Genomic DNA, 23,015 nt, shown 5'->3' on the forward strand with positions numbered 1-23,015 from the left:
GACAATGCTACACATCAGTGCTTCACCAAAACCAAGATTTCAGGAGGGGGAGGTGTTTATAACCGACTATTAAATAACACCAAGAGCTAACTCCAAGATGAGATTTGTAGGTATCATATCTTCCTACCGACATTACATTTCCCGACACTTTGTCACATGAGGTCTTACTAAAAGGCGCCTTTTGGGGAGGTCTTAAATGCCATGGTGGTAGGTTCGTGGTGTGCTTAATGCTTTTCGTGTTTTCAATTCTAAACTCGAGACGTTTAATGTTTTGTGTGTATTCTATGTGCGGTGTTCATGAATTCCCGCTACGAAAGAGTAATAAATTTCCGTGACGTCGCGGGTCTTTTGCTGCGATGATTTTTGGACCAAGGAAGAAATACTGAATAACTACTGTCGAATCAGGTAGTAACTTAGAAAACAGTCTTGCAGTTTGTTAGCCCATCAAAAATGGTTCAGATGGCTCTGAGCACTATGGGACTTAACTTCTTACTTCATCAGTCCCCTAGAACTTAGAACTACTTAAACCTAACTAGCATAAGAACATCACACACATCCATATCCGAGGCAGGATTCGAACCTGCGACCGTAGCAGTCGCGCGGTTCCAGACTGTAGCGCTCAGAACCGCTCGGCCACTCCGGCCGGCTGTTAGCCCCTCCTGTCAAGCATGTTCACACAGTGGAATAAACTCACCTCTAAGAGTGAGAGGGAAAGAGAACTCTTATACGTACATAACATCTAATATTACAGAAGTACGTTCCTATTAAATTAATAAGAAAGTCCGAAAATCTTTTAGAAAACGTGACAGTGGAGGAAATAATGAGGATAAAATGGTACGTGAACAGACAAACATGAACGCAATAAGTCTGCGCCTGTATCCACTAAACTATTGTAATCTGTGACACTTATGTTTCTTATATTATCCCCTAATCTCTGACGTGCCATTAACTGACATTTAATTATAATACAAGTGCTATTCGGAAAGTAATTTCCAATCGGTCGCGAAATAGAAACTACTGTGAAAATCAAAACTGTTTTATTTGCAATAGTTAGCAACACCTTTGAGCTACTTCTCTACATGGTCGCCACTCCGACTTATACGCTTTTCGTAGCGTTGTACCAACTTTCCAACACCCTTGCCATAGAAGACAGCCTCTAGTGCTTCCCGCCAATTCTCTGCGCTTGTCTACAGCTAGTTGTCTGTGCCCAAATTGTTGTCTCCACAGCCAGAGGCTCATGTGAGCAGTGACGATACTCAGGACGAGACAATTACGGGCTGTGTTGTGGGTGATCAAACACTTCCCATCGAAAACGCTGCAGGAGCATCTTCATTGTTCCTGCAAAGTGCGGCCGAGAATTGTGATGGAGAACGAAACGCATGATAGTTATGTTATGTGGACTGCTAAATCTTTCACCAGGCCTTCATTTTTCGCTGGAGACATTATTTTCTGTGTGTCTTTACGTGCTCACTGTGCGCTCAGAATTGAAAAGAGCGACGTGCCGCGGTCGACGGGGATACTAGAGACACTACGTAACACATCTGTGCAAAATTCATCGGATTTTCACGGTGGTTTCCATTTCGGGACCGATCGGAAGTTGCTTTCCGAATAGTCCTCGTAGACCGTACCAAGAACGACACTATATATATATATATATATATATATATATAGGGCTATTACAAATGATTGAAGCGATTTCATAAAGTCACTGTAGCTCCATTCATTGACATATGGTCACGACACACTACAGATACGTAGAAAAAGTTTTGTTCGGCTGAAGCCGCACTTCAGGTTTCTGCCGCCAGAGCGCTCGAGAGCGCAGTGAGACAAAATGGCGACAAGAGCCGAGAAAGCGTATGTCGTGCTTGAAATGCACTCACATCAGTCAGTCATAACAGTGCAACGACACTTCAGGACGAAGTTCAAAAAAGATCAACGAACTGATAACTCCATTCGGCGATGGTATGCGCAGTTTAAAGCTTCTGGATGCCTCTGTAAGGGGAAATCAACGGGTCGGCCTGCAGTGAGCGAAGAAACGGTTGAATGCGTGTGGGTAAGTTTCACGCGTAGCCCGCGGAAGTCGACGAATAAAGCAAGCAGGGAGATAAACGTACCACAGCCGACGGTTTTGGAAAATCTTACGGAAAAGGCTAAAGCAGAAGCCTTACCGTTTACAATTGCTACAAGCCCTGACACCCGATGACAAAGTCAAACGCTTTGAATTTTCGGCGCGGTTGCAACAGCTCAAAAAATGGTTCAAATGGCTCTGAGCACTATGGGACTTAACATCTTAGGTCATCAGTCCCCTAGAACTTAGAACTACTTAAACTTAACTAACCCAAGGACATCACACACATCCATGCCCGAGGCAGGATTCGAACCTGCGACCGTAGCAGTCCCGCGGTTCCGGACTGCAGCGCCTAGAACCGCAAGACCACCGCGGCCGGCACAACAGCTCATGGAAGAGGATGCGTTCAGTGCGAAATTTGTTTTCAGTGTTGAAGCAACATTTTTTCTTAATGGTGAAGTGAACAGGAGGGCGGTAGAGAATCTTCACGCATTCGTGCAGCAAATTCGCAATTCACCAAAAGTTAACGTGTTTTGTGCAATCTCACGGTTTAAAGTTTACGGCCCCTTTTTCTTCTGCGCAAAAAAACGTTACAGGACACGTGTATCTGGACATGCTGGAAAATTGGCTCATGCCACAACTGGAGACCGACAGCGCCGACTTCATCTTTCAACAGGATGGTGCTCCACTGCACTACCATCATGATGTTCGGCATTTCTTAAACAGGAGATTGGAAAACCGATGGATCGGTCGTGGTGGAGATCATGATCAGCAATTCATGTCATGGCCTCCACGCTCTCCCGACTTAACCCCATGCGATTTCTTTCTACCTAGAAACGTGCCAGAACTGCGAGCTCGCATCAACGATGCTTTCGAACTCATTGATGGGGACATGCTGCGCCGAGTGTGGGAGGAACTTGATTATCGGCTTGATGTCTGCCGAATAACTAAAGGGGCACATATCGAACATTTGTGAATGCCTAAAAAAACTTTTTGAGTTTTTGTATGTGTGTGCAAAGCATTGTGAAAATATCTCAAATAATAAAGTTATTGTAGAGCTGTGAAATCGCTTCAATCATTTGTAATAACCATATATATATATATATATATATATATATATATATATATATATATATATATATATATATATATATATATATGCGTGTGCCATTGCCTTGAAAGGGCACGGTTTCATAACACATAACTTATAATACGAAATACATAAACTGTTTACCAACAATATGACGCTTCCCGTCACTTTCTTACACCAGATCGCACCAAAATCGAAGCACAAGATATCCTCAGTGTGCTGATGCTTTGAAACAGCATAATATATTCATAGGACATAAGTTATACTATAAAATCCGCCAAATATGGGCTTCAACAGATTAGGACGAAATCCAACATGGTGTCCCCCAAGTCCTGCTTGTTAAATAGACACGAGGTATACGTGATGTAGGACAGCTAGCCGCGAGGGATTATCCGAACGGTCTGGGGCGCTGCAGTCATGGACTATGCGGCTGGTCCCGGCGGAGGTTCGAGTCCTCCCTCGGGCATGGGTGTGTTTGTTTGTCCTTACGATAATTTAGGTTAAGTAGTGTGTAAGCTCAGGGACTAATGACCTTAGCAGTGAAGTTCCATAAGATTTCACACACGTTTCCTAGGACAGCTAGGCTGATGCTACTTTGCTTTCGTTAGAATTACAAGAACTTTATCCTGTAACAGGCACTCAAATACTCAGCTACATACAGCTTAGCCGGCGTTTCAAGGCGCAGTTTTATTACTGCCTTTTCGAAAACTATCTGTCAATATCACCAGTTCTAAAAACGTTGACATCATATACACTTTGGAGCGACTCCGTCCCATAGCTTATAACTACAAACTGTGTATATTTTATGTCATTCATAACGTGTGACAGAAAATGCAATTTACAGAGAAATACGAGAACATCCAATTTCGGCTTTCTTAGCGTTCCCATTTCCAGTCTTCAATTAAAACCTAATTGTTTAGCAGAGGGTGCAGTGAATTCACTTCCAGACTATTTCTCTACCACTGCATTAACGAATAGTGCGTTCGAAAGGCAATCATTTAAACTTTCCGAGCGAGCTCTGATTATCTCTTATTTGGTCATGACGGCCATGTCTTCGTAAGTAGAGTCCAGGGCTCAGTGGTCGCCACATCTCACAGGAACTCGCGGTCATCTGTACCTTATTTACGTTTAGGCTGTTGCAAATGTGGAAACGTGTTCCAAGGCACGACATGGTCATGTAACTATTGAAATTTAAAAGCGTTGCAATAGAGAAAATCTTGTCAGTACGGTATTTAGTCGTCTACTGTTTCATTATTACGGTACTACATAACAATAACCAGTAAGTGAAATCAAATTAAGCAAAAGTGTTATCAGGGAGTTAAATACATTTTCAAACTGAAGCTACGAACTGCCGTTTTCAAGACAAGTAAAATTGTTTCGACATTAACGAAACTCAGTCATTTTGCAAGTATTCCAAGTTCCGCTGTAGAAGACGTTCTTCTTTTTCAAGATAGCAGATGGTAACGACCCAAGTCTTTATCGGCCACAAGTTACTTAACAAGTTTTGAAAGTATATAGATTTTTACTTGCCATAAAATTTTGTAACTGAAGAATTAACAATACACTCCAAATAGCTTGAATACGTTACACAACAATAAAATATATACGAATCGAAATGATACACAAGTCACAACTTCATATCTAGCAACAATAAAAGCTGTAGGAAATGGCGGAAACTGTTTCCGGCGGCCTCTAGTACGCATTCATTCATCCGATTCTAAAATCAGTCACTAGACTGAAGTACCGACCAGAAACATGTGTTCCTAGGTACACTAACCTCTAGGTACAGCACTCTCTCCTGTCTGAAAGTAAAAACGGAAGAATTTCGTCCTTATAGTAATTTCACAGTGTCGTAAATCACTCATAAGGCGCATGGCATTACTCCAAATTCCATATTTTTACGTACACACTCACTTTTGCGTACTCGGAAGCCATTTTATGGCGCCATCATAACGCAGTTAATTGAAACAGAGACTCGGCAGCACCATCGAGTGCAGCAGAAAACCTGAAACATGGCAGTGGCTTCATCTTTCCTTATAAAAATGAATAAATAAATAAGAAAATAATAAAAAATTGAATAGGAGCGACATGCGGGGTGTGAAACTTGTCAGAAGCACGCAATATGCATTTGAATTTATCCCATCAAAGCGTAAGTTCATTCCAAGTACCAAATGTGAATTATTACGATGCCTATGAAACCTTTGTAGTGTTGACGGTACTATTGAACGGGGTCTGTCTATAAAAGCGATGTAATAATGTTGAAAGTCAGCAGAAAGCTCTCGGACAAACCTTACGTCGTCCCATAGTCATGTGATTTTTGAGGTCAGTGTACGTTAACTACAAAAATTCTGTTCTGGTCACCTGAATGCACGCTCCATAGATGCCTCGACTCTTTCGTTGCTACACAAGTTTACAGTGTAGCAGGAAGTTTAACGGGTGACTCCATGTTTCACTGCATTGCGAGCAACTGCTGCACTGGTGTGTGCGCCCCCTCAGATTTAGTGCTAAAATGGCCCAGTGAATAGCCCTTCAAGAACTGAAAACAGATCAAGCATGAAAAGAGGAATAAGATGTACTGAAGTGTGAAAAAAAAAGCAAAGTAGGAACAGTGAGCGGAACAAGCTTAACAAATGCAATATTGAGGGAAGACAGACAGCCACGGCGTCATGGTTAAGTGGTCACGGTGTTGGACTGTGAAGCGAACAAGCCGTGTTCAAAACTCTCTCGTACTACTTACTTTCTTCGCCCCAACATTACGAACTTTCCTTCCAGTCATTGAAATGTCCGCCCCCGGTAGCTGAGTGGTCAGCGCAACAGAATGTTAGTCGTAAGAGCCCGGGTTCGATTCCCGGCTGGGTCGGAGATTTTCTCCGACCAGGGACTGCGTGTTGTGTTGTTCTAGTCATCATCATTTCAGCCCCATCGACGCGCAAGTCCCCGAAGTGGCGTCAAATCGAAATACTTGCACCCAGCGAACGGTCTACCCAACAGGAGGCCCTAGTCACACGACATTTATTTATTGAAATGTTTGATCTGTTCCTGTAGTTTTGGCAGTTGTAGAGTGGTTGTAGAGCATGATTCTTTGGTAAGAATACGTTACCGACGCAAGTAAACGTGATGAATAATGAGAGCGCGTGAGATACCATGTAGACGTCTCACAGATGGCTCTGACCACTGTGCGACTTAACTTCTGAGGTCATCAGTCGCCTGCAACTTAGAACTAATTAAACCTAACTAACCTAAGGACATCACACACATCCATGCCCGAGGCAGGATTCGAACCTGCGACCGTAGCGGTCGCTCGGCTCCAGACTGTAGCGCCTAGAACCGCACGGCCACTCCGGCCGGCCGTCTCACAGAAATGAAAACAATATATAAACGGGTATGAACTATGTTAAAACTTCCGAAACGGAACGGAACTCCACAAACGTTAACAAGACATGTTTTGAGAGAGCACAGAGAAACTGTCAGATGGTGAAAATGTTGCGTTCATTTGCTGCAGCGTATGTGACAAACTATTATGTTTTCATCATTTCCTTGGGCGTGATCACATTCACATCCATACGAACACGCAAATCGGGCAAGGAGGCATATCGCACTTACTTACCAGGCGTACAAATTAGGTCCTATCATATGACACACGCACTGTCACTAATGCCGTGAATGACGCGCCACACGTGTTTTCCTGTGTATTCAGTTGACTTGTCGCGTTGTCATCAAACGTTTGCAGTTGCCATTCGGAAGCAACTTTCCTTCGGCTGCCAATAGGATAGTACAGAATCAACTTTCATTATAGGTCTCTTACTTACACCTCGCTGTTGCAAACGGACGCTACACCACGACACAGACATAAATTTGAATACAACGAACAGTCGCGTCAGTGACTGGACGGACAGTTAGCAATTTTGTGAAAAAAAAAAAAAAATCGGCACGATCGAGCTTTGAACACGGGCTCGTCCGCTTTGCAGTCCAACAGCGTCACCGCTTAACCACTTGGACCGTTCACTGTCATTTATTCGCACGAAGTAATGGCCGCTATCGACAGGGATCTCAAGTTGATTCCGTATTTCTAGATTTCCGGAAAGCTTTTGACACCGTTCCTCACAAGCGACTTCTAATCAAGCTGCGGGCCTATGGGGTATCGTCTCAGTTGTGCGACTGGATCCGTGATTTCCTGTCAGGAAGGTCGCAGTTCGTAGACGGCAAATCATCGAGTAAAACTGAAGTGATATCAGGTGTTCCCCAGGAAAACGTCCTGGGACCTCTGCTGTTCCTGATCTATATAAATGACCTGGGTGACAATCTGAGCAGTTCTCTTAGGTTGTTAGCAGATGATGCTGTAATTTACCGTCTAGTAAGGTCATCCGAAGACCAGTATCAGTTGCAAATTGATTTAGAAAAGATTGCTGTGTAGTGTGGCAGGTGGCAGTTGACGCTAAATAACGAAAAGTGTGAGGTGATCCACATGAGTTCCAAAAGAAATCCGTTGGAATTCGATTACTCGATCAATAGTACAATTCTCAAGGCTGTCAATTCAACTAAGTACCTGGGTGTTAAAATTACGAACAGCTTCAGTTGGAAAGACCACATAGATAATATTGTGGGAAAGGCGAGCCAAAGGTTGCGTTTCATTGGCAGGACACTTACAAGATGCAACAAGTCTACTAAAGAGACAGCTTAGACTACACTCGTTCGTCCTTTGTTAGAATATTGCTGCGCGGTGTGGGATCCTTACCAGGTGGGATTGACGGAGGACATGGAAAGGGTACAAAAAAGGGCAGCTCGTTTTGTATTATCACGTAATAGGGGAGAGAGTATGGCAGATATGATACGCGAGTTGGGATGGAAGTCATTAAAGCAAAGACGTTTTTCGTCACGGCGAGATCTATTTACGAGATTTCAGTCACCAACTTTCTCTTCCGAATGCGAAAATATTTTGTTGAGCCCAACCTACATAGGTAGGAATGATCATCAAAATAAAATAAGAGAAATCAGAGCTCGAACAGAAAGGTTTAGGTGTTCGTTTTTCCCGCGCGCTGTTCGGGAGTGGAATGTTAGAGAGATAGTATGATTGTGGTTCGATGAACCCTCTGCCAAGCACTTAAATGTGAATTGCAGAGTAATCATGTAGATGTAGATGTAGATGTAGATGTTTATATTTTGCTGTTTTTTCAACGTTCAGCACACCTTTTTCTTGTTTTCATGCTTGCTACGTGATCAGGTATGACCGGATGTCCGTTGGGCCCTTTTACCACTAAATCTGACGGGGATGCGACGTGGAGTTTTCCTTGTTCGTAAGCCTGCCAGATGACGTGGTGCTGCGTTGTGTTCCAGGCAGCCCGTCCCGCGTGACTGCTACCAGTTGGGGGACGCCAACTGGTATGGCGCAGGGCACGTGGCGGGGAAGCTGTGGCCGCTGCCCCAAGGGCTGTCCCTCAACTGCTCGCCCTTCGTCACTGGAGGCGGGCCTCATCCGTGGGGGAATGTGCTCAGCAGGTACGTGTCCTCTACCGGTAGAAATTAACTACGTTTATGTCATGTGCTGCCAGGTCTAAAACTGCTATTATTATACTCTGATTTCCTAAATAACGAACATATAACAAATGAGGAATCACTCGGCGAAATATAGTGAAATTAACGCAACGTAAGCTCACCAGACGAAATATCAGACAGCCTCCTGAGAGAGCACTCTGGTCACTTCTTACAAGGGAACCTCCCCATCGCACCCCCCCCCCCCCCCCCTCAGATTTAGTTATAAGCTAGCACAGTGGATAGGCCTTGAAAAACTGAACACACACCAATCGAGAAAACAGGAAGAAGTTGTGTGGAACTATGAAAAAAATAAGCAAAATATACAAACTGAGTAGTCCATGAGGAAGATATGCAACATCAAGGAGGATGTAAGCTCAAGAGCGCCGTGGTCCCGTGGTTAGCGTGAGCAGGTGCAGAACAAGAGGTCCTTGGTTCACGTCTTCCCTCAAGTGAAAAGTTGATTTTTTCATCTTCAGACAATTATCAAAGTTCAGGCACTCACACATAATCAACTTCGCTCTCCAAAATTCCAGGACATGTTCAGATTTGCTTGGACATATGCAGGATTTGACGGTCTACACACGGAAAAATTTGAAAACGTTAAAAACATATGTTTTGACAGAGCACAGGGAAAACTGTGCGACTGTGAAACTGTTGAATTCATTTGTTGCAGTTTATGTGGCAAACTCTTATGTTTTCATCACTTTTTTGGGAGTGATTATCACATCCACAAGAAAACCTAAATCGGGCAAGGTAGAAGAATCTTTTTACCCATTCGCCAAGTGTACAAGTTAGGTGGGTCGACAACATATTCCTGTCATGTGACGCACATGCCGTCACCAGTGTCGTATAGAATATATCAGACGTGTTTTCCTGTGGAGGAATCGGTTGACCTATGACCTTGCGATCAAATCTTTTCGGTTCCCAATGGAGAGGCACGTCCTTTCGTCTACTAATCGCACGGTTTTTCGGTGCGGTCGTAAAACACAGACACTAAACTTATTACAGTGAACAGAGACGTCAATGAACGAACGGACAGATAATAACTTTGCGAAAATAAAGAGAGTAAACTTCTCGCTTGAGGGAGGACTTGAGGAGGAGGAGATTAGTGTTTAACGTCCCGTCGACAACGAGGTCATTAGAGACGGAGCGCAAGCTCGGGTGAGGGAAGGATGGGGAAGGAAATCGGCCGTGCCCTTTCAAAGGAACCATCCCGGCATTTGCCTGAAGCGATTTAGGGAAATCACGGAAAACCTAAATCAGGATGGCCGGAGACGGGATTGAACCGTCGTCCTCCCGAATGCGAGTCCAGTGTGCTAACCACTGCGCCACCTCGCTCGGTGGGAGGACTTGAACCAAGGACCTCTCGTTCCACAGCTGCTCATGCTAACCACGGGACCACGGCGCTCCTGAGCTCACACTATCCTTGATGTTGCCTATCTTGCTCATGCACTACTCAGTTTGAATATTTTGCTTATTTTTTTTCATAGTGCCACACAACTTCTTCCTGTTTTCTCGATTGATCTGTGTTCAGTTTTTCAAGGCCTATCCACTGTGCCAACTTATATCCAAATCTGAGGGGGGTGCGATGGGGAGGTTCCCTTGTTAGAGGACTTGATAGCAGGGCTGTTGATAAATTATTGGTACAGGGTGCGGCAGTCAAACCTGCATCTTTTAAATGAGTGTAAAATAAAGTTGGATGCAGATATCAACATTTTATTCATACAATATTATTCTACGTTAAAAAGCATTTAAGAAACATCAACAAATTTTTTACATTGTTTCAAAATGACATCAGCAAGATGGCGTCCTCCTCGATCACAGCATTCTCGCAGGCGATTTACGAAGCTGTCCATAACACAACAGAGCATACCCTGAGGAATTCTCTCGATTTCCATCCGGATTCTTTCTTTGAGATCACCAACGTTATGAGGTCTTTCTTCACACACTTTGCTTTCTTAAGGTAGCCCCATGGAAAAAAAAAAACAGCCGGCCGCGGTGGTCTAGCGGTTCTAGGCGCTCAGTCCGAAGCCGCGCGACTGCTACGGTCGCAGGTTCGAATCCTGCCTCGGGCATGGATGTGTGTGATGTCCTTAGGTTAGTTAGGTTTAAGTAGTTCTAAGTTCTAGGGGACTGATGACCACAGATGTTAAGTCCCATAGTGCTCAGAGCCATTTGAACCATTTGAAAAAAACACAGGCTGTAACGTCGGGTAACCGGGGGGGAGGGGGGGGGGGGGGGGCGCAAGCAATCGCTCCATTCTTGGAAATCACCCGGTTAGTAAAAACTTCATTGAGAACATTAATGCTCACGCAGGCCATGTGACTTGTTGCTCCCATCTTGTTGAAATAATATTTCATCATTAACTGCATACTGACGAAGCTGAGGTATGAAGATTGTCCTTAACATTCTTGAATAGCGCTCAGCATTCACGGTAACAGACTGCCCTCTTTCGTTCTCAAAAAAAATAAGGGCCTATCATTCCTGATGAGGACATTGCACACGAAACTGTTAGCTCGGTTGAGTGCAGGTGTTTTTCATGGAGTTAAACTAACTTACGCTAAGGACGACACACAAGTCCATACCCGAGAGAGGGCGGACCATGACAAGACGCCTCAGACCGCAAGGCTACAGGGGGAGGGGGAGGGGGGAAGAGAGGAGGCCGGAGGGACGGGGTGTGAATGGAATAGCAAGATATCTGATGTGAAGAAATAGCACGGCAGTTGCGTTACAAAACCATTTTCAACGCTACTAATGCGGTATTTCTTCACATCCGCGCTGGTCAGTGTGGCCGAGCGGTTCTAGGCGCTCCAGTCTGGAACCGCGCGACCGCTACGGTCGCAGGTTCGAATCCTGCCTCGGGCATGGATGTGTGCGATGTCCTTAGGTTAGTTAGGTTTAAGTAGTTCTAAGTTCTAGGGGACTGATGACCTCCGATGTTAAGTACCATAGTGCTCAGAGCCATTTGAACCATTTTTCACATCGGCATCCTCCAAAAAACAGTTGCTGAAACTGATGAACCAAAATGTAAATGGCAAGATTGGTCTTTACGATGGGCGGAGGCGTGAGGGGAAATGCTGACGTAATCGGCGCTCGGCCCTACCAACAGAAACTTCAACGTTTAAACTTGACAACGCAAATTTAACACTACAACTGCCAGGTCGCTGGCGTTTGCAGAAACGAAAATGGAGGGAAGTCGACATGAAGTGTTCCAGACAAATCCGATATGTGACGAAACCGAACAACGGATCCATCGTACACCTTTTACTGTGCCACTTACCTGCAGTTACCATTGTTAGCAAAGTGGTTATCGCCAAGCATGAACGAGCATCGTTTTCCTTTCAGTTCTTGCTCTAAGGGGGATAAGCAGGCTGCTAGCTTGTTGATATACAGAATATCTAATATTATTGTTTACTGAATTGGGGACCTAGAAATGGCGGAGAGGTTTCGTTCCTGTCGTAGTCCTCAGTGGTTCACAACCCCACAACAGGCCACAGCAGTCCACTCACCCCACCGCCGCCCTACACCGAACCCAGGGTTATGGTGCGGTTCGGCCCCCAGTGGCACCCCCCCCCCCCCCGGATGTTTGCGTGATAGAGTAATTATGGTGTACGTGTACGTGGTGACAGTGTTTATGCAGCAATCGCCGACATAGTGTAACTGAGGCGGAATAAGGGGAACCAGCCCGCATTCGTCGCGGCAGATGGAAAACCGTCTTAAAAACCATCCACAGGGTGGTCGGCACACCGGACCTCGACACTAATACGCCTGGTGGATTCGTGCCGGGGACCGGCACGCCTTCCCGCTCAGGAAGCAGCGAGTTAGACCACGCGGCTAGCCGGGCGAGCATCTAATAGTAAATCAGTACTTCAATATACAGCTCTAAAACTAGTAGTATAATTCAGGCGATATTATTTTGGCCGGTACATCGATGTTTCTTCCTGCAATATATCGATAGTCTTTCCGACATATTGATGGTCGAATATTATACAGGGTGAGTCACCTAACGTTACCGCTGGATATATTTCGTAAACCACATCAAATACTGACGAATCGATTCCACAGACCGAACGTCAGGAGAGGGGCTAGTGTAATTGGTTAATACAAACCATAAAAAAATGCACCGAAGTATGTTTTTTAACACAAACCTACGTATTTTTAAATGGAACCCCGTTAGTTTTGTTAGCACAACTGAACATATAAACAAATACGTAATCAGTGCCGTTTGTTGCATTGTTAAATGTTAATTACATCCGGAGATATTGTAACCTAAAGCTGACGCTTGAGTACCACTCCTCCGCTGTTCGATCGTGTGTATCGGAGAGCACCGAATTACGTAAGGATCCAAAGGGACCGGTGATGGACCTTAGGTACAGAAGAGACAGGAACAGCACATTACGTTCACATGCTAACACCTTTTTCTTGGTCTTTTTCACTGACGCCCATGTACATTACCATGAGGGGTGAGGTACACGTACACACGTGGTTTCCGTTTTCAATTGCGGAGTGGAATAGAGCGTGTCCCGACATGTCAGGCCAATAGATGTTCAATGTGGTGGCCATCACTTGCTGCACACAATTGCAATCTCTGGCGTAATGAATGTCGTACACGCCGCAGTACATCTGGTGTAATGTCGCCGCATGCTGCCACAATACGTTTCATATCCTCTGGGGTTGTAGGCACATGACGGTACACATTATCCTTTAACGTACCCCACAGAAAGAAGTCCAGAGGTGTAAGATCAGGAGAACGGGCTGGCCAATTTATGCGTCCTCCACGTCCTATGAAACGCCCGTCGAACGTGTACCTCACCCCTCAGGAGTGGTACTCAAGCGTCAACTTTAGGTTACAATATCTCCGGATGTAATTAACATTTTTCAATGCAACAAACGGCACTGATTACGTATTTGCTCATATGTTCAGATGTGCTAACAAAGCTAACGGGGTTCCATTTAAAAAAACGTAGGTTTGTGTTAAAAAACATACTTCCGTGCATTTTTTTATGGATTGTATTAACCAATTACACTAGCCCCTCTCCTCACGTTCGGTCTGTAGAATCGATTCGTCAGTATTTGATGTGGTTTACGAAATATATCCAGCGGTAATGTTAGGTGACTCACCCTGTATATTTTTAATTACGATGTATCGGGGTCTTATGACCTAAGATGTTGAGTTCCATAGTGCTCAGAGCCATTTTATGATGTATCGGATTCCCAATATTTAAAAAAAAATATCGATAGTAGCACTATTAGCAGGTGCACAAGTGACCTTGACAGCTGACGTACAGAGTACGGCATTAGGAGAACAATGTGTGGAAACCTATCTGCTAGGAAGCTCATACTCTGGTGACAATACTGGTCCGATAATCACGAAGGTCCTATCTTACCCACTAAACACATTACATAATGAATTTTTCACTCTGCAGTGGAGTGTGCGATGATATGAAACTTCCTGTTAGCTTACAACTGTGTGTGGAACCGAGACTCGGACTCGTGACGTTTGCCTTTTGTGGGCAAGTGCTTCACCGACCGAGCTACCCAGGCACGACTCACGATCCACCCTCGCAGCTGTACTTCTAAGGAGTTGGAGTCTCGGTCCGACACACAGTTTTAATCTGCCAGTAAGCTGCACGCAACACAGTCGATTAGCGGTTGTCGAGCAGAGAGCTGCGTGCCGGCAGGTACTTCCTGAGCTCTGCCGGCGTGAGCATCTCCGTGGACGCGGGCACGCCGCTGTACGTGTCGCTCAACGCCAGCGGCGACGGCGCCCTCTGCCTGGAGGGCCAGCACGACAAGTTCGCGTACCACCGCGCAGGCGCGGCGGGGTCGGAGGCGCCGCCGCCGGCGCAGCTCAACTACACGGTGTGCACGGCTGCCAACATGCGCGACCTGCACTCCTTCCTGGCCGACAAGAACATGTGGGACGGAATGCGCGACCAGGACCGCGAGCTGGTCGACGCGCTCATCTCGGAGCCCGTGTGGCAGATCGCGCCGCCCGCCGCAGACCTGCTCACCGAGGCCGCCGTCTACAACTACACCGAGGAGGTGATCGCGCTGCCCTTCCTGCGCCAGGGACACGTCATGCTCAACTCGCTCTGGCAGGCGCACGCCGGTAAGGCACGCGCAGTCCCACATTAACCATTTGAGTTCCAACAATAAGAAAAAATATGTAATTTTAAAATTTTTTACAAAATTAACCTTTATTGTCATCGTAAGTAATGAATACAAAACTGAAGACTGGAAGTGGGAAACGCTGAATGTGCCAAAAATAAATATTTATGAAAATGGGAAGGTTTTCTTTTTAAAATTCAGTCTTGATCACACCACGTATGTTACAAGAACATAGGTGACCGGTTTCGGTCATATCACATGACCATCATCAGACCTGTAATTTAATTTAGAAAGTAATACAAACCTTACTAGATTCACAATAAAATATGACAAAATGGTTATAAGGATAAAATACAATAAGACGTGTTATACCCATGGCATTCTTCGAAGGTGGTAGGTGGAGTACTCTTCTCAGCTGCTGTGCACCTTATACAAGGTGGGCTGTCAGCGGCAATTGTACGCCGCTCTTCAGCTTCAGGCAGTACAAATAGAGATAAACAATGAAGACACATAAGTAACAGAACATAACGGCGGTTAAAATAACAGTAGACACCGTAATTAACAAAAAAAAAAAAAAACACGAAGCCGTTCACACGCGAAGAAAACGAAAGACTGTCAGCACTGTGCACGAACACTGATGATGGTGACGATACACGTGAACGATGGAGCGTGGGCGCGAACAACACTAAAGCACAAACACGACAGCACACACAAATCTGATGGTGACGATCTCCGGCGCGCTAATGTCTACGACGCGTGCGCGAGTCCGGAGACCTGCCAAAAGAGGAGAAGAAGGTGGGGGAGAGAGCAGAAGGGAGAGTTTAGATGCCAGGGGCAGAGGAGATGGGGAGAGGAAAGAAGGTATGGGGGGTAGGGGAAGCCCAGCGGGAGGAGTGGGGAGGAGGGAGAGAAGGGAGGGAGGGTGCCCTGAGGGAAAAACACAGGAAGTAGGAGAGGAGGATCAAAGGTGATAGGAGGGGTAGATGGAGGGGATGAGGGCATCATCAGGGAGGGGGTGCCAGCAAGTGACGAGCATACGCTACCTCTTCCCCCTCCACCTCACGTCAACCAATCAGTATAAAATGGGTTCACATAATCGTCAAAACGTAAAAAAACAAAGTACAATAATAATATAAAAATAGTTATGTATAAAATATCTCTTTACAACCATGGAATTACTTAAATATTGTATAAAATATCAATTAAAAGCTTTAAAATAACTGCACAGACGATGTATACTCAGTGTGCCCTCTATGGGCTAAGGTGGTACTACCACAATGGTTTCAAAGTCAACAATGTTGTGGAGGTCTTTGGCATTGCGGCATCATATCGATATGTGAGTTGTGACTCGATTGCAAGTATACATCTATGCCAGATTCAGTCTGCCTGTCTCACATTAACTTTATTTGGCACTGGAGATATATGTAATTATGGAATGATCAGCTGCAGAGTGGTATGATTTCATAGATTTTTTAAAATGTCATATAACTGATTTATTAAAAATGAAGTCATATTTCGTAACATTTCTAGTTGGAAGTTTAAAATTGTGATATTAATACTAATGTACTGTTCTAAGGTACATTTCTGCCATGGATGCAACTGGGTCTTAGGATTTTCTGAACAAAAGAGTACATACGTGTTCATAAAATTTCGTCATGGTTGTAAAGAGATATTTTATACATAACTATTTTTATGTTATTATTGTACTTCGTTTTTTTTACGTTTTGACGATTATGTGAACCCATTTTATACTGATTGGTTGACGTGAGGTGGAGGGAGAAGAGGTAGGCGGAGCATCTTCGTACTTAAGCGTATGCTCGTCACTTGCTGGCACCAGCTGACATCACAGCAGCTGAGAAGAGTGCTCCACCTACCATCTTAGAAGGATGCCATGGGTATAACACTTCTTATTGTATTTTATCCTTATAAGCATTTTGTCATATTTTATTGTCAATCTAGTAAGGTTTCTATTACTTTCTAAATTAAATTACAGATCTGAGGATGGTCATGTGATATAACCGAAACCAGTCACCTATGTTCTTGTAACATAAATGGTGTGATCAAGACTGAATTTTTAAAAAGAAAAATTTTTGATCACTGTTCCAAAAATGTTTATTAAAAATGGGAAGTACCTTATGAAAGTTATATTACAAATAATTTGTATTTAATGAAATATAAATTCCGATATTTGACATTACTGCTAATACTTCACCCAAACCCGTTTTGAAAAGAAACGTTTATATTGAGCAGAGACTACCTGTAAAACTTAACGTATTGAGGCTGAATGTGTCACGCACGCAACGTAGCCAAGGAAACGCCGAATGTCCACTCATTTACACAAAGATTCATAAGCGCTCTAATTTCACATCATGAAACGGAAGCATAGCAAGTAGGTCCCATAGCAAATAGATCCTTTTTCTCTCTTCACTTAGTTTTCTTAACTGTGAAAGTTGGGTCACATTTCATAAGGACGGCTCATCATTGAAGTTCTCTCCCTTTTTGAACACAGACAACTCAGTCCAGTCTTTTTCATCAAAACTAGTTTCCATTAGAAGCTTGCCTTTCTTGTCTGAAGTGTAACGCATCACTTGAAGCTTTGGTTGTCCTTAGTCTGCTGCTGTTAAGATACGTATTAGCTAAGGAAGCCAGATCCAAGAAACCACCTTCACCCATGTTGATAATCATAAAATGTTTTCCTTACTCTACCTGGGACCACCACACTTTCCAGTTCCTCAGGCACCACTGCGTTTAACATTCTTTTTCCTTTTCTCTATAATACCAAAGTCTCTATCGGAAGGCATGTAACTACGAGTGGACACTAAAAACTTGATTTCAACACTTTAAAAGATACGTACTGGAACAAGCAACACTGAAGCTACCAACATCGTATGACACAGTTATCACACCATAGAATGACTTTACACAACATTCAAAGAGCTACAACGCTGGAGCTTACAGCAGACACAGGTTACTACAATCACTGCCTTTAGGCGAATGGCACATTCAGCGTTCACCGTGCCGCTGCCGATGGAACACTCATTCTCCTATATTTATCGGCCGTATTGTGAACTAAAAGGAAACCTTTGTGGTATTTTCAGTGTTTTGGCATTTTCAGTGTTTCCCATTTCCAGTCTTCAATTGTCCAAAAGTAAAAAACCGATTGTTTTATGGAGGTAGTCTCATTTTGGAACCACTGGGACTTACAGTTATCAGTCTGCCATCATTTCCCGTTGGAAAAAAGCTCAAAAACACTTCTATGGGAGATTGACAGCTTACATCAACATTTGTCCGACCACTTCAAGGAAATCATGCCCAGCTGCTAATTTGTACCGGGTAAACCATCATATTTGTGAGTTTATCATGGCAGGCTCATCTGCTCTGTCGTCTTCACCGTCGTCATGAACAGCATTTTCAATGAGTAGTTCAGGATCTGGCAAGGAGATGAAGTTTCTGCTGTACTTGCCTGTTGGAGAACATATACAGAAGCATCCTCAGGACAGTTTCTGCCTCACATGTCTGTGAATCCAAATCACTCTGAATTTCTTCTTCTAAAAGAAAGACGTTTAGATCATGGGTGACTTCTGGAAACTTCCATGAACATATAATGCCTAAAACAAATTATAGTTCCAAATAACAACAAAAATGGGCTTAAAAATTAATAAATTTACACGCAATTAGATATGAAAGTAGGAGACGAGGTACTGGCAGAAGTAAAGCTGTGAGTACCGGGCGTGAGTCGTGCTTCGGTAGCTCAGTTGGTAGAGCACTTGCCCGCGAAAGGCAAAGGTCCCGAGTTCGAGTCTCGGTCGGGCACACAGTTTTAATCTGCCAGGAAGTTTCATATCAGCGCACACTCCGCTGCAGAGTGAAAATCTCATTCATAATGAGTTAGTTGGGTTCGGTAGATGTCGGCAGAAGTTAATATACTTCATGCCAATAAATTTCAGTAAAAAAAGGATCCTACTGTTGTTAAGCGGCGCTGCCCTGTGTATCATGAGGGCCGGGAAAGAAATTAAAATATTTTTTCAATGCGCTAAATCGTACATAAAAAAATATGACAATTGCAAGGGTGCGGATAAATTGGTAAATATTTCAGAGATTTTGAGAAACGTCTCTGCCCTTATCGGTTAGTATGATTGAGTAATCGTTCGTAATTGATGTTCAGCTAAGCTTAAGCAGCATTACTGTTGTTAGTTAAGCCGTTGAGACGATTCTGGGTTGGTTGGGCCGCTCTTGGGGCGTCGCGCGGCGCGAAAGACACTCTTTTGACGAGTTTCGGTCACAGCAAGTAGTCGCTCAGTCTGCAGCGCCGTGCGTCGCACCATAGAGCTTCTCCTTGCGACGTTCCACGGTCAGGACCCAACCGATATGGTGACGAGCCCTGGAGAGGCGCTGCAGGCGATGCCGTGCTGTTAGCTAAGGCAAGTCGCTTTGGTCGTCTGCTGCCATACTCCATTAACGCCAAATTTCGCAGCACTGCCCTAATGGACACGTTCTTCATACGTCCCACATTGATTTCTGCGGTCATTTCGCGCAGTGTTGCTTTTCTATTAGCACTAACGACTGTACGCAGACGTTGCTGCTCTCGGTCGCTAAGTGAAGGCCGTCGGTCACTGCGTTTTCCGTGGTGAGAGGTAATGCCTGAAATTTGGTAGTCTCGAAACGTTCTTGGCACTGTGACTGTCGAAATATTGAATTCCCTAACGATTTCCGAAAATGAATATCCCCTGCATCTATCGCCAACTACCACGCCAAACAAGGGTATGTACATTTCTCAGGATGCGGGGGCATTGTGGCGACTTGCATTATCCTGCTAGAATATACCATTTGGTACCTTGGTTATGAAGAGGATGCCAGCAGGGTTTATATCATTCTTTCCAAACACTGACGAGCATTTAGCTTCGGCCGGCCGCAGTGGCCGAGCGGTTCTAGGCGCCTCAGTCCGGAACCACGCGGCTGCTACGGTCGAAGGTTCGAATCCTGCCTCGGGCATCGATGTGTGTGATGTCCTTAGGTTTGTTAGGTTTAAGTAGTTCCAAGTCTAGGGGACTGATGACCTCAGATGTTAAGTCCCACAGTGCTTAGAGGCATTTGAACTATTTGAATTTAGCTTCCCTTCAGCAATTGCTAAACGACTGTTGGTACGTGCTATTGCTCTCCACATTGTGATTCCTGAAGTGGGAGATGTATGAGTCTCAAGAACCGCTGCTGCCTGTGACCTTTCAATCTGTGGTATGGTATTAGCAATAAAAAACGGATGGCGGTTCGAAGTCTTACCTCAAGTTCCTAGAAATCTTTTGCCCACAGACCATGCTGCTACTCTGTCTGTAACCTCTGCCCAGATTGCAACTGTTGTCATCGGCCTGTTTCTCAGAGCCAGTCGAGTAATACCTCAACTTTCTCGTGGTGTAGTCGTTCTGGAAGGACCTGAGGCTACTCTTCATGTCAGACTGCGGCGGCGCGGTTCTTACCGTCCCTTTACGACGAACCCGCACCTACCTGTGAACATTGTCTCAGCATATCATCAGTAGGGAAGCCGAGCGAAACCTACTGTACTTCGATGTGAACTAGGCTGCAATTAAAGTCACTAATCTACGTTTCGGGAGAAAGTTTTCGCACGAAATGAAAGGTTGGAAATTTTGTCCTCAATTAATATATTCTGACACTTAGGTGAACAAGAATCACTGCCAAGCCCATGCTAGTCTTAACGCAGTCACTCACTATCCCTTTCACTCACGTTAGCAAGTTTATGGTGTTGCATTTCCTGAAAACGTAATAGCTACAAAAATACGCATGGTTTTTGATTGAGAATGCTCGCCAAATATTAAGTCTGTCGGTACCTAATGCAGTCACAGTTTTTAGCCACCGACCTGCTCAATACGCCACGTGGAATTTATGTCTTTTTTCGTCACAAAATTCACTTAAAATTCCGAAATTTCTACACACCCATCGGAATAACTATGCCGTCACTTTACAACACTTTTGTTGTATGAAACACTCTCGGATCCGGAAACTTATCATTTCCATCGGAACTACTACTACACACGTCCGAACTGTTTCATGGCTAGGCTCCGACTCCTCTCTAGAATACTCTAAGTCTTCTCTACCAGCAGAGAAAGGCGCGCGAAGAATATTGCTTTAACATTGGTCAGTTTACTCAACAGCCAATAGCAAAACAACAATCTCCCGCGTCAGCCCGCGCTTTTCATCAATAACCAATCGCAAAATAGTAAACCTAACAACTGCACTTTTTACCTATTATTTAATATGCTGAAGTTTTGTTTATGCATAAAGTTATTTACTATTGTTTCCCTTTACTATAAACTTACTTTACAAATCTATTCTACAAAAATCCCCTTTGTCCACATCCATACTTCGAAATGTTCCCACACTAAATCCCACTACATAACTCGTTAAACAATTATCTTCATTTTAACCTTAAACCGCACTCTCGCATCATTGATACTGCTAAAACTCATTTATAACATTTTACATACACAAAAAGACATAATAACACTTTATGAAAATACTAGAAAAGTTTATGAAAAACATTCTATTACTTTAGTGCACTCTAGTGGGCACAATCGAAACTAAATCACAGTCCCCTATCCAATACTGTCCTCTATCGGCTGATACATAAACTACGTGCGCGTCCAGTCTCGCGTCACCATCTGTCACTATCCAGCTCTGAGACACATCTCCCACTCGCCTCCGAAGCAGGATCGGTATATGGCGCTACGCCTCATGTTGTCCGTAGTGCTTCTCTTCACCATTCTTCCTACTGTCTGCGCGATTTGTCGGCACGATGTTCCCACGTCGCTCATGCCAATGATTCGATCTTTCACAAAACCCCAAAGATGGAGACAGGTTGTGCGCGCATGTCCTCTGTATATGCTGTGTTACGACCTCCTCTAAAAAGTAAATACACAGCTAATAGCCAGTTTATACCCACACTATTCTTTTCCTGCAACCGTAATGTTTTTTCTGTAGTGGAAACCCTTAAAAGTAAGATCGCACAGGGATATAATACTGTTCAGTGTGAAATGGAACTTGCTGTACCGTTCCAATGTTTTATTAAATTGCTAGCACGCAGAAATTATTAGTAAGAGTTTCTTCTCTTGCAGGTAATACCTCAGCTGGTGTCCAAAAGGAGAGAATGGACTAAACAGTGTTGTTTATTGAATTTTTTTCTGTTGTGTACCACGTTTCCCATTTTCCTTTCCTTTGTGCGGCCTGGACGGTATAAATAAGGGGTGTGTGAACTATCAGAAAGGTTTAGGCACAGATTGTAACACTGCATGAATGGTCGTTCTGGGGTAGGGTAGTACCAACCCCCAAGCGTGAACAAGTTTAGCAGAGACCAAGTTTGCAGGTCAGGGCAAAGATGACACGTAGGCGCGCGAATTGGCTCTGTCAGGTTGGCGCGCCACCCCCACCACGTTTTGTAAGCGGAACGGTTAGGCGAATTCGGTTGGAGGAGCACTTGTTCCTGGGTCGTGGTGCTGGACAGACATGGAGACGCAGCTCTCGTTTTGGTAATGCTAACATAGGTATTAGATTGTCTGAAATATGCTCTGTAATGAAGTCCAGATGTCGAAATCAGGTGCGAAATTACCACTGAATCCCATACGGGAATTTATTTTCTTAATTTACTCGAATTTCAGTAGACCTTGCGTTAGTGCCTTGTTCAGGCAACGCACCATGCGCCTTAAGCTCACGGTCACGTTATTGCTCTGTGCTTAACGGAAATTCACTCATTCAATGTATTTTAATCTGCTCTTCCATTTACAGTAATATTTTGGGGATTTTTATTTATTTTCCATATGTTTTCTTTGTGAACTTGCATTCGCGCCACGTGGTCGGTTGTAGCAACCGCCGCATTGATAAATTGTAGTTTTGGTGTGAAAATATATTGTACACGGTGAATAAACATACAATAGTGAGCGAGAGTAAAATAGGGAAGGAATAATCGTGTGTGTCCATATTTTTCTGGGTTTCTGTTGGCTACTGAAACTTGGCCATGTGGGTTGAACAGCATTGAAGTGATGTCTCTTGTGCACCCCCATAACGATTTGATATGTTGGCGATGTTGTGCGTTAAGTAAAATACTCGTGCCACTAGGAAAAGTATCGGATTTAATGCCCACTGATTTGATAAAGATTTGCGAAATACTCTTTCACGCTGACCTAGTTTTGCTTGTATTGTCTTTGAGGA

General features: G+C 44.2%; 1 protein-coding gene across 3 annotated transcripts in view; it reads left to right on the forward strand.

The window, feature by feature from the left end:
* Positions 1-23,015, forward strand: part of LOC126094912 (myogenesis-regulating glycosidase) — a 693,284-nt gene that overhangs the window by 615,186 nt on the left and 55,083 nt on the right. For all 3 annotated transcript variants that reach the window (XM_049909552.1, XM_049909551.1, XM_049909554.1), the window contains 2 exons: positions 8,493-8,654; positions 14,372-14,802. In XM_049909552.1, the coding sequence (XP_049765509.1) occupies positions 8,493-8,654; positions 14,372-14,802 (593 nt within the window). The remainder of the gene's footprint in view (positions 1-8,492; positions 8,655-14,371; positions 14,803-23,015) is intronic.

Source organism: Schistocerca cancellata, chromosome 8 (genome assembly GCF_023864275.1).
Source record: "Schistocerca cancellata isolate TAMUIC-IGC-003103 chromosome 8, iqSchCanc2.1, whole genome shotgun sequence".
In the NCBI taxonomy this organism is placed as follows: domain Eukaryota; kingdom Metazoa; phylum Arthropoda; class Insecta; order Orthoptera; family Acrididae; genus Schistocerca; species Schistocerca cancellata.